General features: G+C 35.9%; 1 protein-coding gene across 1 annotated transcript in view; it reads right to left on the bottom strand.

Annotated features, from left to right (window-relative positions):
* ARHGAP24 (Rho GTPase activating protein 24) overlaps positions 1 to 23,021 on the bottom strand; it is a 521,725-nt gene that overhangs the window by 74,976 nt on the left and 423,728 nt on the right. Inside the window, exon 4 of the mRNA XM_003265851.4 lies at positions 2,891 to 3,013. Within this exon, the coding sequence (XP_003265899.2) occupies positions 2,891 to 3,013 (123 nt within the window). The remainder of the gene's footprint in view (positions 1 to 2,890; positions 3,014 to 23,021) is intronic.

Here is a 23,021-nt window from a genome sequence, read left to right as displayed (position 1 = left end):
TCGTATAACTTTATTGTTTAAAACTAAAATTTAAAAGATTTGTTTAAAATTCAATCAATAACAGAATTTATTAATATTAACAGGAACATTTGAAACCTCAGATTAATACATCATCTGAAACCCAAGATTATGGCTGACAGTTGGGATCTCTTATCAGTATTAACATTCTATTTTGTTTTGTGTGCTGTATTAACTTAGCAAACTCTGATATTCAGAAAAATCACAAAAGATTTCTTACAAATTAAATGAGTACTTTAAAAGCTTGCCTTGCAGTCTCATAATACTTATTAAACAAAGAGGGCAGGAGAAGATTTATTCTTTGAAGCATTGTTTCTATTATGAGTGCTATATGCTAAAACATATCTCTTTAAATGTAAATTCAAATCGAGCATTTGTAAAATCCCTGAAGTAGGTCTCATATAATAAAGTTTATAGACCAATCAACTATTTGAGTGTCCCTTCCAGGTTCACGAATTTGAAGATTCACATATACAGCTCACCCAGTCCCACTGGAATTATTTCTGAGATTTCTGGGTTGATGTGACTGCCTGTGGCCATTTATTTGGATAAATTAACTGGATGACATTCATTTTTTTTTTCAGGAAGTGACAGGTGGAAGAGGAGAAAGGGGAGAAAATAACTAACACTTAATATAACTAATCGCTCAACAAAAATATATTCTTCAATAGATTTTAGAGATTCTTCTGAACTCAGGAATTCCAGAAATCTGATTATAAAGGGGAGAAAAGTGTCTTTAGAGACAACGGGAGCTTTGAAAAGATTCATCCTCAGGCTCCCCACAAACCCTTCATCCTGGAGGTGCTAGCAAGCATTACCAGATGAGTATGTGTCTCTCATGTACAGTAGCCACTCCTTATCCATAGGGGATAAAAGTCCCCACTGGACACCGGAAATCTCAGATAGTACTGAACCCTTTATATACGATATTTTTCATATACGATATTTTTCATATACATACATACCTATGATAAAGTATAATTTATGAATTAGGCATAGTAAAAGATTAACAACAATAACAATATTCTAATAAAATAGAACAATTATAGCAATATACCATAATAAAAGTTATGTGAACATGGTCTCTCAAGATATTTCATTGTCCTATAGCTCTTGATAACCTTAGCATCCAACTTTTTTCTTTTCCTTAAATCAGGAATTTTTGAACTTTTCACATAAGTGAAACATTTTATGACTTCTCTTTGGCATATCCAAATTGCCAGAATCACTACTCTTGCCCTTCCGGGCAATTATTAAGTAAAACAAGGCTTTCTTGAGCACAAGCACTGGGATACTGTGACAGTCGATCTGATCACCGAGATGGCTACTAATGGGCAGCGGGTAGTGTGTGCAGTGTGAATGTACTGGACAATTGGATGATTCACATCTTGGGAAGGACAGCATGAGATTTCATTATGCTACTAAAAACGACGTGCAACTTAAATGTTGCGAATTATTTATTTTTAGAATTTTCCATTTAATATTTTCAGATTGCAGTTGACCAGTGGCAACTGAAACCATGGATAAAGGGGGACTCCTTACTGCATAACTATGAGGAATCCTCTGCTAAGGTACTGGAGTGGGGATTCAGCTGGTGTTTTCAAATATTTTACATAGTCACTTGCTAGCCATTTTGGGTTATGAATAAGGTAACCGTATGTGTTGTCATCCAAACTAGAACACTGTGGGAGTGAAAGGTAGCACGATCAGTAATTAGCCTGGGACAAAAGTTGTAAACCGCTCTTACTAAGGAAACTGGAATGAATGGTCATCCTGGTTAGGAATCTTCCCTTTCCCTAACAGAAGATACTGTTAAAACATAGACACTTTACAAACATGTGTCATTAATCTAGTAAAATATCATGTTTTCAATGAATCTTTACTATTTTAACTTCAACTTATCAACTTTTAAAACTAAGCTTTTGAAGTTATTCTAGAATATAAAATGGTCAGTCAGCCTAAGAAGCATCTGATATGTTTAGAGAAAAAAAAATCACTGTCTCAATTCAGGGTGTTGACAATATACAAAAGAATGGAAAATAAATATAAGGATTGTAATTGCTTATAAAGTGTGAACTTGACCTAATACAACTTATTTTTAACTATATCACCATATTAAAATTAGGCATTATGCTCTTGGAAATATATTGTGGTTGTAGATAAATAATTTCGTGCTTTTATTTTTTTGGTCCATTTGCTCATTTTCGTTAAATAATTTTTCTGTTTATATGATTCTATTTTCTATTTCTTGGCATACCAAGATCACATCTTTTATCTTTTCTTCCTTTGTATATAGTTCTATGCATAGCACCTTTTTAGCTCATTCTTGACATGGTGCATTCTCAACACTGTGTTAAATAAAACCTTTTAAAAACTTACTTTCAAATTTACAAACACTTAACTGATCCAAAGGATGTTTTTACTCCAATAATCATCAGACTATTATCAAAAGTTTTGGCATTCCTCTTTGATACAATTGAGCATTTGGGGGCTGGGATATCTTCCAGAACCACTAGTCATAAATTTCTCACTTCATATCTAGATGTTCTTAACTAATCTACTTTTACAGTATGAGTCCCGTAACTGCGTATTGTTGGTAATATGGGAAAATCCAGAACTAAAAATGAAAAACCACGCATTTTTATCATTCAACATATTCACAGAAGAAGGTTCATTATTAATTATATATGATCTAAATTAAACTTGTAGGATTTACGAAGATATACGTCTAACAATAATGTTGAACAATTTACAATTTATTTTAACATTCACCCACTTGAATACAAGAGCTAATAGTAACATTCGCTGGGGGAAAGGAATGAACAGGTTTGGTCTACCTTTCTGTTTTTCCATGATTTTAAAGTACACTCACCTCCTCCGAAAGGTCCCCATATGACTCGGCGGATAGACTTCACCCAGTCTTCCATATCATTCTGGGTGCTTGCCATGAGGAGGTAGCTCTCATGATTTGCGGTCATCCGATCCCGATCGCCTCCTGTGAAAACACAGTAACATATGCAGCTGAAGTTGCATCCAGATAACACATGCAGCTGAAGTTGCATCCAGAGATTCCTCATCATCAGCCTCCAGAAGAACCCCTGAAACAGAGACTGTGCCTAATACAGCCCGCACTAAGTTCTACCCAATGATGAAATATTTACCATGGTTTCTGAGTGGAAAGAAAAATTTTAAAAAGGAGAGACTCTTATGTTTTCAGGAGAAAGCTGGAGAACAAATGTCATTTTCTAAACAAAGCCCGGGTTTTTTGTCCTAGCAACAACCCATAGGCCTGCATCAATTCGTAATCCAATCTATTTACGTGAAGCTGCTGAATAGGGAGAAACAGCAAAAACAAAATGAAAGACAGAGAAGGTGGAAAAGTGGTCCACAGAGCTTGGCCTTTCATTTGAAGCAAGCGTGGAACAGTCTGAGCACTGCATAGTGCACACACAGAGGCCACCAGGACATCGTGATTGGATATGGGAGTTACAGGAAAGAGTAAAGAGCCACATGCAATGCCTTTGACCCAGAGGTTCTTCTCTATGCCTCTGTTCTGGAAGAGGAACCTCATCCCCCGAGATCACAACTTCAGGAGGGCAAACAAAGAGGAGGTAGGGAAGAAGAAGACATGCCTGGACAGCCACAAAGGCCAGATCAACACCTGCAATGGCTCTCGCACCTGAGGGTGAGCTTTAGGAAACCCTGGCAGCGCCTCTGTGCAAAACCTTGATGGTTTCTCTAGTATTTTTCCCCAAAGAACAATTCATGAACTTTAAAACCTTTATAATCTCTAATATCAACTTTGAAGTGCTAGACTTCCAAAGCATGTAATTTAATTTCTTAGAAGTCTTTTATAGCACATTTAAGTTTCCCCAGCGAGTTAATTTTCCCACTTACAAAACAGGGATAACCATATTTGACCTTGAAACAGATCTTGAGGCATGGTTTCGTTATACCTTTTATGTTTAAAGGAGTATTTCTGAAGACAAGTATCAGAGCCTGCACCCCTTCACTGTCTTTGAAAATAGTGTTGCTCACAGAAGGAATAATTAAAGAAATAGAATAGTATTTAACTGGATCCTGATAATATGTTAATATTATACTAACTTCTAAGGTACTCAAATATCTATCAACATTCAATTTTCATGCAGTGTTGTATACTTAATCCCTTGGGTTGAATTAATTCATATCTGAGTGTTTCGTTTGGTTAAGATGTTGTTTGTAAGTGGACCTAAATACTTTTATAAGGAGTTTGCAGGCTCCAGTTTACAGCAGGCACCACACTCACTATTATTTCACACTCAATCTGGTTCACACATAGTTCTGAAAGTTACAGGCATTAAAGTTTAGTGACCTCTAAATTCTATATGAATGCTCCAGGTTGAGAAGGACAACTATTCTAGCATTGATACAAATTTTTGGAACAGGGGATAAGTCAGAGAAGTGCAATAACTATAAGCCAACCAGTTGAACAACCAGTATTGGTGCATTACATTTTAATACAACTAAATGGGAACAGAGGAAGGGCTCAAAAAACTGTATCAAATAGGTTTCCATATGTTGACAAATCTTTTGAATAAATAAAACTAGCCTCCTTATATTACAGCGAACATCTCACTACTGGGGAAACAGTGATTCTTTTACACATCTGGTTCCACTCTAGGTTGATCATCAGTGATCCCTAACCTTTTTGGTACCAGGGACCCAGTTTTGTTGAAGACATTGTTTCCACAAATGGGGTGGTGGGGGGGATGGTTTCAGAATGGAACTGTTCCACCTTAGATCATCAGGAGTTAGTTCAACTCTCATAAGGAGCTGGCAGCCTAGATCCCTCTCAGGCGCAGTTCACAACAGGGTTTGCTCCTGTGAGAATCTAATGCTGCCACTGATCTGACAGGAGGAGGAGCTCAGGCAGTAATGCTCACTCGCCCCTGGTTCACCTCCTACTGTGGGGCCCAGGGTTGGGGTCCCCTGCTTTAAACAACTTGTATCTGAAAAAGCATAGATTTCGAAGTCAGAGAAAACCCAGCTAGAATCACAGTTTTATCTTATATTAGCTGTTTGACTTCCAGGGAGTTATTTAACTTCTGGAAACTCAGTGATCTTTTTTTTAAAAAAAAAGCTTTTAAGTTCAGGGAAACATGCTCAGGTTTGTTATACAGATAAACTTGTGTCATGGGGATTTGTTGTAAAGATTATTTCATCACCCAGGTATTAAGCCTAGTACTCATTATTTTTCCTGATTTTCTCCCTCCTTCCACCTTCCACCCTTTGATAGGCCCCAGTCAGTGCATGTTGTTCCCCTCTATGTGCCCATCTGTTCTCATTATTTAGCTCCCACTTATAAGTGAGATCATGCAGTATTTGGTTTTCTGTTCCTGTGGTAGTTTGCTAAGGATAATGGCCTCCAGCTCCATTCACGTCCCTGCAAAGAACATGATCTCGTTCTTTTTTTTAATGACTCCATAGTGTTCTGTGGTGTACGTGTAACACATTTTCTTTATCCAGTCTGTCATTTGATGGGCATTTGGTTTGATTCCATGTCTTCACTGTTGTGAATAATGTTGAAATGCACATATGTGTGCATGTATCTTTATAACAGAATGATTTATATTCCTTTGGGTATATACCCAATAATGGGATTGCTTGGTCAGATGGTATTTCTGTCTTTAGGTCTTTGAGGAGTCAACACACTGTCTTCCACATTGTTGAACTAATTTATACTCCCACCAACAGTGTATAAGTGTTCCTGTTCCTCCACAACCTTGCTAGCATTTGTTATTATTATTTTTTGACTTTTTAATAATAGCCATTCTGACTGGTGTGAGATGGTATCCTATTGTGGTTTTGATTTGCATTTCTCTAATGATCAGTGATGTTGAGCTTTTTTTCATATGATTGTTTGCCACATGTATGTCTTCTTTTGAAAAGTGTCTGTTAATGTCCTTTGACCACTTTTTAATGGGGTTGTTTTTCTCTAGTGAATTTGTTTAAGTTCCTCATAGATGCTATATATTAGAACTTTGTCAGATGCATGCAAAAATTTTCTCCCATTCTGTAGGCTGTCTGTTCACTCTGTTGGTAGTTTCTTTTGCTGTGCAGAAGTTCTTTGGTTTAATTAGATCCCATTTGTCAATATTTGCTTTTCTTGCAATTGCTTTTGGCATTTTCATCATGAAATCTTCGCCTGTGTCCATGTCCTGAATGGTATTGCCTAGGTTGTCTTCCAGGGTTTTTATAATTTTGAGTTTTACATTTAAGTCTTTAATCCATCTGGAGTTGATTTTTGTATATGGTATAAGGGAGGAGTCTGAAACTTAGTCATTTTGATCATGCTTTAGAGACAATTATACATACTTAGTCAATTTTTGTGAGAATTCAACAAAATAAAGCACATAAAAATATTAGCACTGTGTTAGGCAAAAAGTAGAAATGTTGTAAATATTAAATTTATGTCATTTAATTGTCTCTCACCCTTATCTATGCAAAAAGTACATATTACATTAAATTGATCCCAGAGATATTAAATCTAATAAGTGTTTGAGAACAATTAGGCAATAGTAACAGGGATGTTCTAAAAGCGTTATCTTTTCTTGATACACATATGCACACCAATGCACATTAAAATTACATACCGCACATGTAAATATACCATACATTAATATGCACATACATGGCTGTATGATGTATAAGTGGCAGAAGTAACTAAATGGCACAATAAAAAGATGCTTCATTTAGCATGGCGCAGTTCTAAAAATTAATTTTGTATTCTGATCCACTTATACCACAGTATCAAGCCCAAAATATTATCATTTTGAAATCAGAATATTGTAATTATTGTCTTTGCCTGAAGGATGCTTAGCAATTCAGAGAGCAATATCCTGCTTTGTCACTCCAGGTCTAGTAATTAGAGTGAGTGGCAGCCGCTAGAGTGTGTATCTGCCTGAAAGCAGAGGAAAAAGAATGATATGCACAACTGGCCATTATCCCCTGACTTTTCATTTGATGCTTTATCTCTGCCAATGGTGCTGCGTGTCTGACCCTGAATCTCATTTAGACTGCCAATCACAGATACAAAATCCCATCTGTGAATTTCATCTATGGATCTAGATCTTCATTCCTCATTTTAATAGCAAGGGGTGGGGCATGATTTAGAAAAAGTTTTTGTATGATTCTTTGTGTAAATATAGACTTATTACTAAGGGTGTGACTAAACAATTATATAGATATAATTTCTCTAGATATGAACTAGATACTCTGTACTAAAAATAGGTGATTTCTAACTGAAAGTGCCATCTGTTCTAATGCATAACCCCTCAGTTCTAAGAGCCTGGCACTGCCTTGCAAGTGAAGGGGCTTAAAAATAACTTACCAAAGATATGATTTGATAAATGAATAAACTCAGAATTTTGATTTCAATCATGTGGATCAAGATTCACTTTCTTCGTTAGCCCTTTATGGGACTTAATGATCTATTTAACCATTTGGAATAAAAAATTCTTTCAAGAGGTGAAATTTTCAAAAGCAATGTTGAGATCTAATTATCACTGGAGTGGTGAGAGTTTCCCAGTCTTCAGTCCATATGTGATATGTGTGTGTACTATATCACATTATATTCATGGTTTTTTTTTCCTTTGTTAAATCTTCATTAAAATAAGAAATCATCTGGTGTAACAGGAATTTGTTTCTCTCCATTATTCATACAGGAAAACAGAAATGTGCCAATGATTCTTTTCTGACTTTACAGAGCAAAGATACAAGTTTTTAGGTTGTTTAGGAATTCAGACATGTAAATTAGTGTTATTACCAAGGCAACAAACTATCTAGAAGACAGCCAGTCAGGATTACACACTTCTCTTTGAAGGTTATCTTTGCAGTATTTAACAATTTCAAAAGTCTTAAGACTTTTACAAAGCCCTGTTGTTCAAATTATACCTCCAAGAACAGAGAAGAGAAAAACAAGTTGCTAGCTTATAAATATTCACACAAGTTTTCATATTGCACAGGAAAACAAGATTGATGTTCTTTTTATTTATTTATTTATTTTTTATTATTGTACTTGAAGTTTTAGGGTACATGTGCACAACGTGCAGGTTTGTTACATATGTATCCATGTGCCATGTTGGTGTGCTGCACCCATTAATTCGTCATTTAGCATTAGGTGTATCTCCTAATGCTATCCCTCCCCCCTCCCCCCACCCCACAACAGTCCCCGGAGTGTGATGTTCCCCTTCCTGTGTCCATGTGTTCTCATTGTTCAATTCCCACCTATGAGTGAGCACATGTGGTGTTTGGTTTTTTGTCCTTGTGATAGTTTACTGAGAATGATGATTTCCAGTTTCATCCATGTCCCTACAAAGGACATGAACTCATCATTTTTTATGGCTGCATAGTATTCCACGGTGTATATGTGCCACATTTTCTTAATCCAGTCTATTGTTGTTGAACATTTGGGTTGGTTCCAAGTCTTTGCTTTTGTGAATTGTGCCACAGTAAACAAACGTGTGCATGTGTCTTTATAACAGCATGATTGATAGTCCTTTGGGTATATACCCAGTAATGGGATGGTTGGGTCAAATGGTATTTCTAGTTCTAGATCCCTAAGGAATCGCCACACTGACTTCCACAATGGTTGAACTAGTTTACAGTCCCACCAACAGTGTAAAAGTGTTCCTATTTCTCCACATCCTCTCCAGCACCTGTTGTTTCCTGACTTTTTAATGATCGCCATTCTAACTGATGTGAGATGGTATCTCATTGTGGTTTTGATTTGCATTTCTCTGATGGCCAGTGATGAGGAGCATTTTTTCATGTGTTTTTTGGCTGCATAAATGTCTTCTTTTGAGAAGTGTCTGTTCATGTCCTTCGCCCACTTTTTGATGGGGTTGTTTGTTTTTTTCTTGTAAATTTGTTTGAGTTCATTGTAGATTCTGGATATTAGCCCTTTGTCAGATGAGTAGGTTGCAAAAATTTTCTCCCATTTTGTAGGTTGCCTGTTCACTCTGATGGTAGTTTCTTTTGCTGTGCAGAAGCTCTTTAGTTTAATTAGATCCCATTCATCAATTTTGGCTTTTGTTGCCATTGCTTTTGGTGTTTTAGACATGAAGTCCTTGCCCATGCCTATGTCCTGAATGGTAATGCCTAGGTTTTCTTCTAGGGTTTTTATGGTTTTAGGTCTAACATGTAAGTCTTTAATCCATCTTGAATTAATTTTTGTATAAGGTGTAAGGAAGGGATCCAGGTTCAGCTTTCTACATATGGCTAGCCAGTTTTCCCAGCACCATTTATTAAATAGGGAATCCTTTCCCCACTGCTTTTGTCAGGTTTGTCAAAGATCAGATAGTTGTAGATATGTGGCGTTATTTCTGAGGGCTCTGTTCTGTTCCATTGATCTGTATCTCTGTTTTGGTACCAGTACCATGCTGTTTTGGTTACTGTAGCCTTGTAGTATAGTTTGAAGTCAGGTAGTGTGTTGCCTCCAGCTTTGTTCTTTTGGGTTAGGATAGACTTGGCGATGCAGGCTCTTTTTTGATTCCAAATGAACTTTAAAGTAGTTTTTTCCAATTCTATGAAGAAAGTCATTGGCAGCTTGATGGGGATGGCATTGAATCTATAAATTACCTTGGGCAGTATGGCCTTTTTCACGATATTGATTCTTCCTATTGATGAGCATGGAATGTTCTTCCATTTGTTTGTGTCCTGTTTTATTTTGTTGAGCAGTGGTTTGTAGTTCTCCTTGAAGAGGTCCTTCATGTCCCTTGTAAGTTGGATTCCTAGGTATTTTATTCTCTTTGAAGCAATTGTGAATGGGAGTTCACTCATGATTTTGCTCTCTGTTTGTCTGTTATTGGTGTATAAGAATGCTTGTGATTTTTGTACGTTGATTTTGTATCCTGAGACTTTGCTGAAGTTGCTTATCAGCTTAAGGAGATTTTGGGCTGAGACAATGGGGTTTTCTAGATATACAATCATGTCATCTGCAAACAGGGACGATTTGACTTCCTCTTTTCCTAATTGAATACCCTTTATTTCCTTCTCCTGCCTAATTGCCCTGGCCAGAACTTCCAACACTATGTTGAATAGGAGTGGTGAGAGAGGGCATCCCTGTCTTGTGCCAGTTTTCAAAGGGAATGCTTCCAGTTTTTGCCCATTCAGTATGATATTGGCTGTGGGTTTGTCATAGATAGCTCTTATTATTTTGAGATATGTCCCATCAATACCTAATTTATTGAGAGTTTTTAGCATGAAGGGTTGTTGAAGTTTGTCAAAGGCCTTTTCTGCATCTATTGAGATAATCATGTGGTTTTTGTCTTTGGTTCTGATTATATGCTGGATTACATTTATTGATTTGCATATGTTGAACCAGCCTTGCATCCCAGGGATGAAGCCCACTCGATCATGGTGGATAAGCTTTTTGATGTGCTGCTGGATTCAGTTTGCTAGTATTTTGTTGAGGATTTTTGCATCAATGTTCATCAAGGATATAGGTCTAAAATTCTCTTGTTTGGTTGTGTCTCTGCCCGGCTTTGGTATCAGGATGATGCTGGCCTCATAAAATGAGTTAGGGAGGATTCCCTCTTTTTCTGTCGATTGGAATAGTTTCAGAAGGAATGGTACCAGTTCCTCCTTGTACCTCTGGTAGAATTTGGCTGTGAATCCATCTGGTCCTGGGCTCTTTTTGGTTGGTAAGCTATTGATTATTGCCACAATTTCAGAGCCTGTTATTGGTCTATTCAGAGATTCAACTTCTTCCTGGTTTAGTTTTGGGATGTTGTATGTGTCGAGGAATTTACAAGAAACCCATCTCATGTGCAGAGACACACACAGGCTCACAATAAAAGGATGGAGGAAGATCTACCCAGCAAATGGAAAACAAAAAAAGGCAGGGGTTGCAATCCTAGTCTCTGATAAAACAGACTTTAAACCAACAAAGATCAAAAGAGACAAAGAAGGCCATTACATAATGGTAAAGGGATCAATTCAACAAGAAGAGCTAACTTTCCTAAATATATATGCACCCAATACAGGAGCACCCAGATTCATAAAGTAAGTCCTGAGGACCTACAAAGAGACTTAGACTCCCACACAATAATAATGGGAGACTTTAACACCCCACTGTCAACATTAGACAGATCAACGAGACAGAAAGTTAACAAGGATATCCAGGAATTGAACTTAGCTCTGTGCCAAGCGGACCTGATAGACATCTACAGAACTCTCCACCCCAAATCAACAGAATATACATTTTTTTCAGCACCACACCACACCTATTCCAAAATTGACCACATAGTTGGAAGTAAAGCACTCCTCAGCAAATGTAAAAGAACAGAAATTATAACAAACTGTCTCTCAGACCACAGTGCAATCAAACTAGAACTCAGGATTAAGAAACTCACTCAAAACCACTCAACTACATGGAAACTGAACAACCTGCTCCTGAATGACTACTGGGTACATAACGAAATGAAGGTGGAAATAAAGATGTTCTTTGAAACCAACGAGAACAAAGACACTACATACCAGAATCTCTGGCACACATTCAAAGCAGTGTGTGGAGAGAAATTTATAGCACTGAATGCCCACAAGAGAAAGCAGGAAAGATCCAAAATTGACACCCTAACATCACAATTAAAAGAACTAGAAAAGCAAGAGCAAACACATTCAAAAGCTAGCAGAAGGCAAGAAATAACTAAAATCAGAGCAGAACTGAAGGAAATAGAGATACAAAAAACCCTTCAAAAAATTAATGAATCCAGGAGCTGGTTTTTTGAAAAGATCAACAAAATTGATAGACCGCTAGCAAGACTAATAAAGAAGAAAAGAGAGAAGAATCAAATAGATGCAATAAAAAATGATAAAGGGGATATCACCACCAATCCCACAGAAATACAAACTACCATCAGAGAATACTACAAACACCTCTACGCAAATAAACTAGAAAATCTAGAAGAAATGGATTATATTCATGTTACGTGAACAAGTACACATTCTACTTTCTTCATTTCTGCATGGACATAAATATCTTATGCAGTCATAATCTTTAAATACTACTACTTTAAATGATACTAGATTTGTTCACATTTTAAATAACACGTCAGAAAGTAGTATACAACTTTTAGATGTTAACTCTTGTTGGTAGCAATACTTTAGTGCTACTGTTAACACATCAAGCATTTATGATTTTGTTAACTAAGTTGGCCACTTCATTCAATTTTACTTGTTTATATCTAATTGAAGGTATTTGTACATTTTGTTGAGATGTTCTATATATTTGGATTTGACATAAATTTTTCTTTCTTAAAAATAAAATAGATTGTTTTAAATAGATGCTTAACATGATCAACTTTTACAAAAATTAAAAGTTAGATTAAGAAAAGCTTAATGAATTTAATAGACTAAGAAATATGTAATCAAAAATTAAAAGGTAGGTTAAATAAATCAACATAAAAAAATGCATAGTTAATTCTAAAATGAAATGTAAATATCCATTAACTGTATGAAAACATTGACACTTTTAGTAATTACAAAATAATTTCAAAAATTATACTTTTAATAAATACATTTGAAAATAATTCTTAATTTTTAAGAGAAATATTGGAAATAGTATACTAAGTAAGCAAATGATACCAACATGCTCATTGGTTATAGACATATGGATAATATTCCTTATGATGCAGTCACTAAAACACGATTTTGAAGTTTATTAATATGAGTTTTTATTATATAAAAGTAAATATATAAATTTTATGTATTATATTATCTCAATTTGTATATAGGTGGAAAGTTAGAAAAATAAGATACTAGATTGAAATACACAATAGTTTTAACAATAACTATCTCTGATTGCTAAGATTGGGAGATTTTTTGCTCTCCTTTTATACTTTTCTATAATTTCCAGATGCTTAAAACCATGCATCATTTTATAATAAATGTATTGTCCCAGATGCTCTACTATGTATTTATTCGATTGAGTGTCCTCAAGGGAAGATTTGGGACATGAGACCTATGTTGCTCAAAGTCCAGACTACATCAGGTAACTAGGACTTTCTCAGTGACAAAAAGTTTGCTACTATTACGTGCATTAAAGATTGCTCCTATGTGCATTACTTTTCTAAAAATTATACTCTAAGAAACATTTTATTGTACTTATTGTGTGAAAAGTTCCAAAAATAGTCACCAAAGTATGCTTTTGCTATTTTTCTTTTGAAGAAAATAAATGTAAGTTGTCAATAAAATTGTGAACTAAAAAACAAAAAGTTTCTTAGAAGTGATGTCTTTCTTAGAAGATATGTGCATCATCTCCAATAAATAATTATTTAAATATTGCAGTGAATTATTTGTTTGCATTTAAATTTTTAAACAAGTTGCAGTTGCACAAAGGAAACTGCTGTCACAGACATTTGAGTTAGTTTCCAAGGTAAGTTCACAGTAGAGAACTGAGGACATTTCAGTGAATACTCAGATGCTGTTAATAACTTCAAGGGCGAACTGTTTCCTCATTCCCAAATGCAAATCAGTTGAAAACTAGACTATTCTACTATCCATTTTATCACAGACTACAGAAAAATACTTTAATATTCTAAATAGAGTTAATAATTTTCACTCATACGACTATAAGTTCTCATTTATTTATTTATATTTTAAGTATTACTTTCTCCAAACTTAGTCTGGGACTTTATTCGTAGTGGAACTCTAATGATAAATTGCAAGAATAAAAGTAAATTCTGAAGTATATCAGTGGAAAATTACAGAGAGGAGAAATATTTCTTCCCTTTTATGGTGACCGATACTTGAAAAACAAGCAGAGTTATGTGGAGTACCAGCAACAAATTATAGGTGTCTATGGATACTGCCACTTCTTAATAAATAACAACAAAAATCATAAAATAGCACATAATTCACAAAATAAAGCTAGAGAACAAATTGTCCTCACATTCAATACTATATTTAAGTTTTTCGTATATAGAGATTTTACCACCTGAAAATTAAAGAGTTTTAGTATGATTTGTTAAGTGATTTTTTTATAAGTATTTCTTCCCCAAGGGTAATTTCAAAAATATCAGCATGGTAAAATTTCAATGAATTTTGTCAATGGAAAAGTTGACAAAATGTATTTTTCGACAATAACATATTTGAATATTTAAAAATCTGCAAACCAAAAAATCAGAATTAATTAAGATCCCCATGGCAGTAATTGTCATTTCATTTGTAGTCAGTACCACACAACAAACACATTACTAAATGTTATCTTGAATTGTTGTAAAATTAATTCTACATTTTAATTTCCTCAGTACATACTATATATCCCTTACTAAGTCTTAATCTGTTTGTAAGAAGAAATTATTCTACAATACGCAGCTAGCTTATGTTTAAGTTCAAAGTAGCTATAGATGAGCACATATTAACCAATTATAGATTATAGATTGATTGGTATTTATTAATTATAATTAGTTTCTAAAAATTAAACCTGGAAATGATTTGTTGAGAATTTGTCTCTTTGGCTATAGATATATAAAGAATTGACTTAAAAATTCTATATTCTACAAATTACTACTGACTTGCCTTTCCTCAAACTTTACTATGAAAATGTCTAAAACGAGAATAGTAAGTAAAATTGCTGCCTTGCTCAAACTGAAAATACAATTACATGCATATAAAAAGTATAGGGCTGGGCACAGTGGCTCAGGGCCAGGCATGGTGGCTCATGCCTGTAATCTCAGCACTTTGGGAGGCCAAGGTGGGTGGATCACTTGGGGTTAGAAGTTCGAGACCAGCCTGAACAACATGGCGAAACCCCGTCTCTACTGAAAATACAAAAATTAGCCGGATGTGGTGGCACATGCTTGTAATCCCAGCTACTCAGGAGGCTGAGGCATGAGAATCACTTGAACCCAGAAGGTGGAGGTTGCAGTGAGCTGAGATCACACCACTGCACTCCAGCCTAGGTGACAGAGTGAGATTCAGTCTCTCTCTCTCTCACACACAGACACACACACACACACACACACACACACACAAATATTGAGCCAGGCATGGTGACTCATGCCTGTAATCCCAGAACTTTCGGAGGCCAAGACAAGAGAATTGTTTCATAATCAAAGAAGAAATAAAATCCTTTACAGACAAGCAAATGCTGAGAGATTTTGTCACCACCAGGCCTACTGAACAAGAGCTCCTGAAGGAAGCACTAACTATGGAAAGGAAAAACTGGTACCAGCCACTGCAAAAACATACCAAATTGTAAAGACCATTGACACTATGAAGAAACCACATCAATTAATGGGCAAAATAACCAGCTAGCATCATAATGACAGGATCAAATTCACACATAACAATATTAACCTTAAATTTAAATGGGCTAAATGCCCCAATTAAAAGACACAGAATGGCAAATTGGATAAAGAGTCAAGACCCATTGGTGTGCTGTATTCAGGAGACCCATCTCACGTGCAAAGACACACACAGGCTCTAAATAAAGGGATGGAGGAATATTTAACAAGCAATTGGAAAGCAAAAGGAAGCAGTTGCAATCCTACTCTCAAATAAAACAGACTTTAAACCAACAAAGATCAAAAAAGACAAAGAAGGGCATTACATAATGGTAAAGGGATCAGTGCAATAAGGGCTAACTATCATAAATATATAAGTATCTGGCCGGGCGCGGTGGCTCACGCTTGTAATCCCAGCACTTTGGGAGGCCGAGGCGGGCGGATCACGAGGTCAGGAGATCGAGACCACGGTGAAACCCCGTCTCTACTAAAAAAAAATACAAAAAATTAGCCGGGCGTGGTGGCGGGCGCCTGTAGTCCCAGCTACTCGGAGAGGCTGAGGCAGGAGAATGGCATGAACCCGGGAGGCGGAGCTTGCAGTGAGCCGAGATTGCGCCACTGCACTCCAGCCTGGGCGACAGAGCGAGACTCCGTCTCAAAAAAAAAAAAAAAAAAAAAAAAAAAAAAAAAAAAAAAAAAAAAAAAGTATCCAATACAGGAGCACTTAGATTCATAAAGCAAGTTTTTAGAGACCTACAAAGAGACTTAGATTGCCACACAATAATAGCGGGAGACTTTAACACCCCACTGTCAGTATTAGACAGATCAACAAGACAGAAAATTAACAAGGATATTCAGGATATTCAGGACTTGAACTCAGCTCTGGACCAGGTGGACTTAATACACATCTACAGAACTCTCCATCCCAAATCAACAGAATATACATTCTTCTCAGCACCACATCACACTTATTTTAAAATCGACCACATAATTGGAAGTAAAACACTCCTCAGCAAGTGCAAAAGAACAGAAATCATAAAAAACAGTCTCCCAGAACACAGTGCAAACAAATTAGAACTCAGGATTATGAAACTCACTCAAAACCACACAACTACATGGAAACTGAACAACCTGCTCCTGAATGGCTACTGAGCACATAACGAAATTAAGGCAGAAATAAATAAGTTCTTTGAAACCAATGAGAACAAAGACAAAATGTACCAGAATCTCTGGGACATAGCTAAAGCAATGTTTAGATGGAAATTTATAGCACTAAATGCCCACAGAAGAAAGCAGGAATCATCTAAAATTGACACCCTAACATCACAATTAAAAGAATTAGAGAAGAAAGAGCGAACAAATTCAAAAGCTACCAAAAGACAGGAGATAACTAAGATCAGAGCAGAACTGAAGGAGATAGAAACATGAAAACCCCTTCAAAAAATCAATGAATCCAGGAGTTGTTTATTTGAAAAGATCAACAAAATAGATAGACCACTAGCCATACTAACAAAGAAGAAAAGAAAGAAGAATCAAGTAGACACAATAAAAAATGATAAAGGGGATATCACCACTGATGCCACAGAAATACAAACTACCATCAGAAAATACTATAAACACCTCTATGCAATAAACTAGAAAATCTAGAAGAAATGAATAAATATTCATTTCTATGGACACATACACCTTCCCAAGACTAAGCCAGAAAGAAGTCAAATCCCTGAATAGACCAATAATGAGTTCTGAAATTGAGGTAGTAATTATAGCTTACCAACCAAAAAAAGCCCAGGACCAGACGGATTCACAGCCAAATTATACCACAGGTACAAAGAGGAGCTGGTACCCTTCCTTCTGAAACTATTCCAAACAAAAGAAAAAGAGGGACTCCTCCTTAACCCATTTTATGAGGCCAGCATCATCCCGATGCCAAAACCCGGCAGAGACACACACACAAAAAAAGAAAATTTCAGGCCAATATCCCTGATGAACATTGATGCGAAAATCCTCAATAAAATACTGGCAAACCAAATCCAGCAGTACATCAAAAAGCTTATGCACCACAACCAAGTTGGCTTCATCCTGGGATGCAAGGCTGGTTCAACATACGCAAATCAATAAACATAAACATAACCCATCACATAAACAGAATCAATGACAAAACCACATGATTATCTCAATGGATGCAGAAAAGGCCTTCAATAAAATTCATGCCTTCAATAAAATTCACTCCTTCATGCCAAAAACTCTCAATAAACTAGGTATTGATGGAACATATCTCAAAATAATAAGAGCTATTTATGACAAAACCACAGCCAATATCATACTGAATGGGAAAAAGCTGGAAGCATTCCCTTTGAAAACCAGCACAAGACAAGGATGCTCTCTCTCATCACTTCTATTCAACATAGTATTGGAAGTTCTGGCTAGGGTAATCAGGCAGAGGGCAGAGAAAGAAATAAAGTGCATTCAAATAGGAAGAGAGGAAGTCAAATTATCTCTATTTGCATATGACATAATTGAATATTTAGAAAACCTGATTGTCTCAGCCCAAAATCTCCTTAAGCTGATAAGCAGCTTCAGCAAAATCTCAGGATGCAAAATCAATGTAAGAAAATCACAAGCATTCCTGTACATCAATAATAAACAAACAGAGAGCCAAATCATGGGTGAACTCCCATTCACGATTTCTACAAAGAGAATAAAATACCTAGGAATCCAACTTACAAGGGATGTGAAGGACCTCTTCAAGGAGAACTACAAACCACTACTCAAGGAAATAAGAGAGGACATAAACAAATGGAAAAACATTCCATGCTCATGGATAGGAAGAATCAGGATTGTGAAAATGGCCACACTTCCCAAAGTAATTTATAGATTCAATGCTATCCCCATCAAACTTCTACTGACTTTCTTCACAGAACTAGAAAAAAAACTACTTTAAATTTCATTTGGAGCCATAAAAGAGCTCATATAACCAAGACAATCCTAAGCAACAAGAACAAAGCTGGAGGCATCACCCTACCTGACTTCAAACTATACTACAAGTCTATAGTAACCAAAACAGTATGGTACTGGTACCAAAACAAATATATAGACCAATGGAACAGAACAGAGGCCTCAGAAATAATGCCTCACATCTACAACCATCTGATCTTTGACAAACCTGACAAAAACAAGAAATGGGCAAAGTATTCCCTATTTAATAAATGGTGTTGGGAAAACTGGCTAGCCATATGCAGAAAACCGAAACTGGATCCCTTCCTTACATCTTATACAAAAATTAGCTCAAGATGGATTAAAGACTTAAACATAAGACCTAAAACCATAAAAACCCTGGAAGAAAACCTAGGCAATACCATTCAGGACATATGCATGGGCAAAGACTTCATAACTAAAACAACAAAAGCAATGGCAACAAATGCAAAAATTGACAAATGGGATCCAATTAAACTAAAGAGTTTCTGCACAGCAGAAGAAACTATCTTCAGAGTGAACATGCAACCTACAGAATGGGAGAAAATTTTTGCAATCTATCCATCTGATGAAAGGCTAATATCCAGAAGCTACAAGGAACTTAAATAAACTTACAAGAGAAAAAACAACCCCACCAAAAAGTGGGTGAAGGACATGAATAGGCACTTCTCAAAAGACATTTATGCAGCCAACAATATCTATGAAAAAAAGCTCATCATCACTGGTCATTAGAGAAATACAAATCAAAACCACAATAGATACCATCTCATGCCAGTTAGAATGGCGATCATTAAAAGTCAGGAAACAACAGATGCTGGAGAGGATGTAGAAAAATAGGAACAATTTTGCACTGTTGGTGGGAGTCTAAATTAGTTCCACCATTGTGGAAGACAGTGTGGCAATTCTTCCAGGATCTAGAACCAGAAATGCCATTTGACCCAGCAACCCTATTACTGGGTATATACCCAAAGGATTATAAATCATTCTGCTATAAAGACACATGCACATGTATGTTTATTGTAGCACTATTCACAATAGGAAAGACTTGGAACCAACCCAAATGCCCGTCAATGATAGACTGGATAAAGAAAATGTGGCACATATACACCATGGAATACTATGCAGCCATAAAAAAGGATGAGTTCATGTGCTTTGCAGGGACCTAGATGAAGCTGGAAACCATCATTCTCAGCAAACTAACACAGGAACAGAAAATCAAACACCACGTCTTCTCACTCATAAGTGGGAGTTGAACGATGAGAACACATGAATACAGGGAGGGGAATATCACACACCGGGGCTTGTTGGGGCGTGGGGGGCTAGGGGAGGGATAGCATTAAGAGCAATACCTAATGCAGATGACAGGTTGATGGGTGCAGCAAACCACCATGGCACGTGTATACTTATGTAACAAACCTGCACATTCCGCACATGTATCCCATAACTTAAAGTATAAATAAATAAATAAGAAAGTGATGACTGATTTATCTTTTAAGTAAATATTGACTTTTATTTTGGTCATGTTTTTAAAAAAGTATAAATGTGATACATTTACTTTTTAGTGATTCATGAAAATTTTAAAATCTCAAATAGGTTAAGTTTATATTTCACTATTTTTCACATTTCTTGGACTTACTCCTTGAAAACTGTGCTATTTGTGCTGAGCATGTCAAAGATAAGAATGATATAATGTATTATGTTTTGAATACTTATTTCCCAGATTGCACTGGGAAGTTAACAATTTAAGTCCAACAGTATATTCTGACTTTCACTTTTGTCAGAGGTTCAGAATCTAGTTACTTCCTTCACAGTATGTAATTACATTCTTCTGATAGAATCTTCCAAGAAATAAAGGTAGAACATTTTCTTGGCAGAGCCAAAGTATCTAGAATTTATATCCTCTTCTAATTTAGTTTGGTTTAGGTTGGGAGATTCATGAATTCAAAATATCTGATTGACATAGGAGGAAGGCTGCTATGAGAGATGGTATTTATGTTCAGACCCGTGTTACTCCAGCAATGCTGATACAGACTAGAATTACAAGAGAAAGCAAATCCTGGTGCAATAATCCACAGCATGTAGCAAATGGAATACCACTTCTTTAGGAGCAAGACAGGGAGTTTGTTGACTTACAAATGAACTTAAAACTAAAGGCATTTTCTATCAGGATGTCCCCTAACGGTATGGTTGACTTGAATACTGAGGAAAACTGGTGAGAAGTATAGGTATTCCTAATGGTCATGAAAGTTAAAAACAAGAAGGTCTCAATAAGTTGATAAAGGGACAAAGATTCTTCATATAGGGGAAGAAATGTGAAATTATATTGAAATTTATATTCCCTATAAACATGGTGACAAACCCTCTATTGCAGGGTTACTTAAACTGTGATGAAAACTTCAGTGTATATGTCTAAGATGACAGCAAATAACCTCGGCAGTACCTGGAAACTTGTTAGAAATGGGAATTCTTGGACCTCATTCCACACTAACTGAATCCAGCTGGCAATGGGACCCTGCAATCTGTGCTTTTAAGATGCCTGCTGGTTGATCCTGATGCAACATAAAGTTTCAGAACCACTACTCTTATAAGATAATTCGCTATAGCAGGTAGAGGCTATAAATTTTAGAATTCATGTATTTCAACCACACTCATCCTATTAGCTTGTATTCATGTCTTATTTTTTCAGTGACAGCCATTCAGCCAGAAAGTACTGAGCATTAAAGCTATGGATCATATAACTTATCTAATTGCCTATTTGCATTGTAAATGATTAACCCTGCAACTAGTTCTGCAAGGACATGTCATTCATGTTGAGATGACTGAGTCTGGCAAATTTGTGAGCTTCATGCATTAAAGATACCATACTTATATCAAAGCAAACATTAAGGTATTACTCTTTGCATTGGAATACAGATTCATTATACTTCTTTCCCTGATGCCCAGAGTTTGATGAGCTAAATAGGACATTGAATTCAGAGAGACGTACCACTTTTGAAATCTGGCTTAAAATGTTCAAATCCATTTTTAAAATTCCCTCAGATCTTACTCATTTTATTGTTTATTAATATTACAAATCTGCAAGGCTCATAATATCAGATGACAGTTGCTGGGTGATCTACAGTTTACAAATTACTTTTATATCCTTTGATTCAGTTGGTTTTTACAAGAACCCTAGGAGGTAAAGCAGAGCATTCATTCATTTATTCAATACATTTATTGAACGCCTGTTGTTATGCCAGTCACTATTCTAGTTCTGAGGATACAGCAGTGAATAAAACAAAGGCTGGAATTTACGGGAGAGGTCTAGACCAAAGGCATACATTTGGAAGTCACCAATGAGATGATATTTAAAGACAGGGACCTAAATGAGGTCCCCAGATAATACTGTAGCTATGGTGAAGAAAATTTAGTAAGGCAAAAAAAGAAACAAGAGAGGCTGAATGAAAATGGTGATCAACAAGTCAAATGCTGTTGACAAGTCAAATAAGATGAAAAGTGTGTGAATATAGACTACTAGATTAGGGAAAATGGAGGTCATTAGATTAGGCAACTAGATGTAGATAACTGGATTAGGGTATGAGGAAGTTTTTTGAACAACTTTGCAAGAGCTGTTTCAATCCACCAGATCAGCACAAATGAAATTCTGCCTGGAATGTGTTCATAAGGTTACGGAGGGAAGCAAACAGAAAAGGCCAGTCTAAACAAATCTTTCAGGCATTTTAATGTATTAAGGACTAGAGAAATGAAGGCAGCAATGGCTGGATGGGTGAGTTGTGGTACAAGGAGGTTTAAAATGAGAAATATTAAGGAATGTTTATATGTTCATGGGAATTATTCATCGGAGAGGGAAAAATTGATAATGTAGGAGAGATGAGGTTTAAAGACTCATCCATAGTTTTTTAAAGCTATGCAAAAAATTTTTCACTCTTCTCAGGATCTTTAATAAGGTTTGACAATCCATATAATCGCTTTTACCCCAAAGTATGTTACTTTGCAAATATAGAAAACATCTAGAAAAGAATCATTGAAAGAAAAGAAAATAGCATTGAGCAGTTTTCTTTACAACTCTACCTGGGGGAAAATAAGGAAGGAAGGTGGTTAAACTCATAAATCATTTTCAAAGTTAAATTTTACTATTTTTATTTTAAAACAAGTTTTAATATTTACTGAATAAGAGATTATTGGCAACTTTATTTAATTGGAACAACTTTCTTCATACAGTATCTCTTAATGTTAACTGCTATGGATGCTGATTATCCAATTTTACATAGCAGCAATTTTAGAGAACGCATTTGGGTATACACAAAAGAAGTGATACTTTGAAATAAAATACTATGATAGCACAAAACTAAATTATTCCACCCAGCAAATGACAACTAGTGATTATTGTAGTAGGGTAAAAATAAGAAAAACTCTAATTTGGGTTTAAATTTTTTTTATCTTCAGCAATTACAATTGGCTTGCAATCACAACAGCTTAACTGTCCATTGTGCTTTTTCTCCCACAGTTTATGTCTGAATTTTCTGGATTTTGTGAGCTCCAGTGTATATGTGTGGGAGAGCAGGATGTGAAATTTGTCTTACGGGCCTGGAATTTAAACTCCACCATTTAGATAAAGGCATGCTGCCTCATAGAACATACAACATTTGTATAATGTTTCAAAAATCTAATATGGAGAAAAATATTGGTATTTCAGGACCATTATCACTTCCACAGCTAAGGATACTTGGGGATATTTTCTTAACTCATTTGATATAAACA

This window comes from Nomascus leucogenys, chromosome 9 (genome assembly GCF_006542625.1).
Source record: "Nomascus leucogenys isolate Asia chromosome 9, Asia_NLE_v1, whole genome shotgun sequence".
NCBI lineage: Eukaryota > Metazoa > Chordata > Mammalia > Primates > Hylobatidae > Nomascus > Nomascus leucogenys.
Note: the sequence above shows the minus strand (reverse complement) of the source record. Positions and strands in the feature narration are given on the sequence as shown.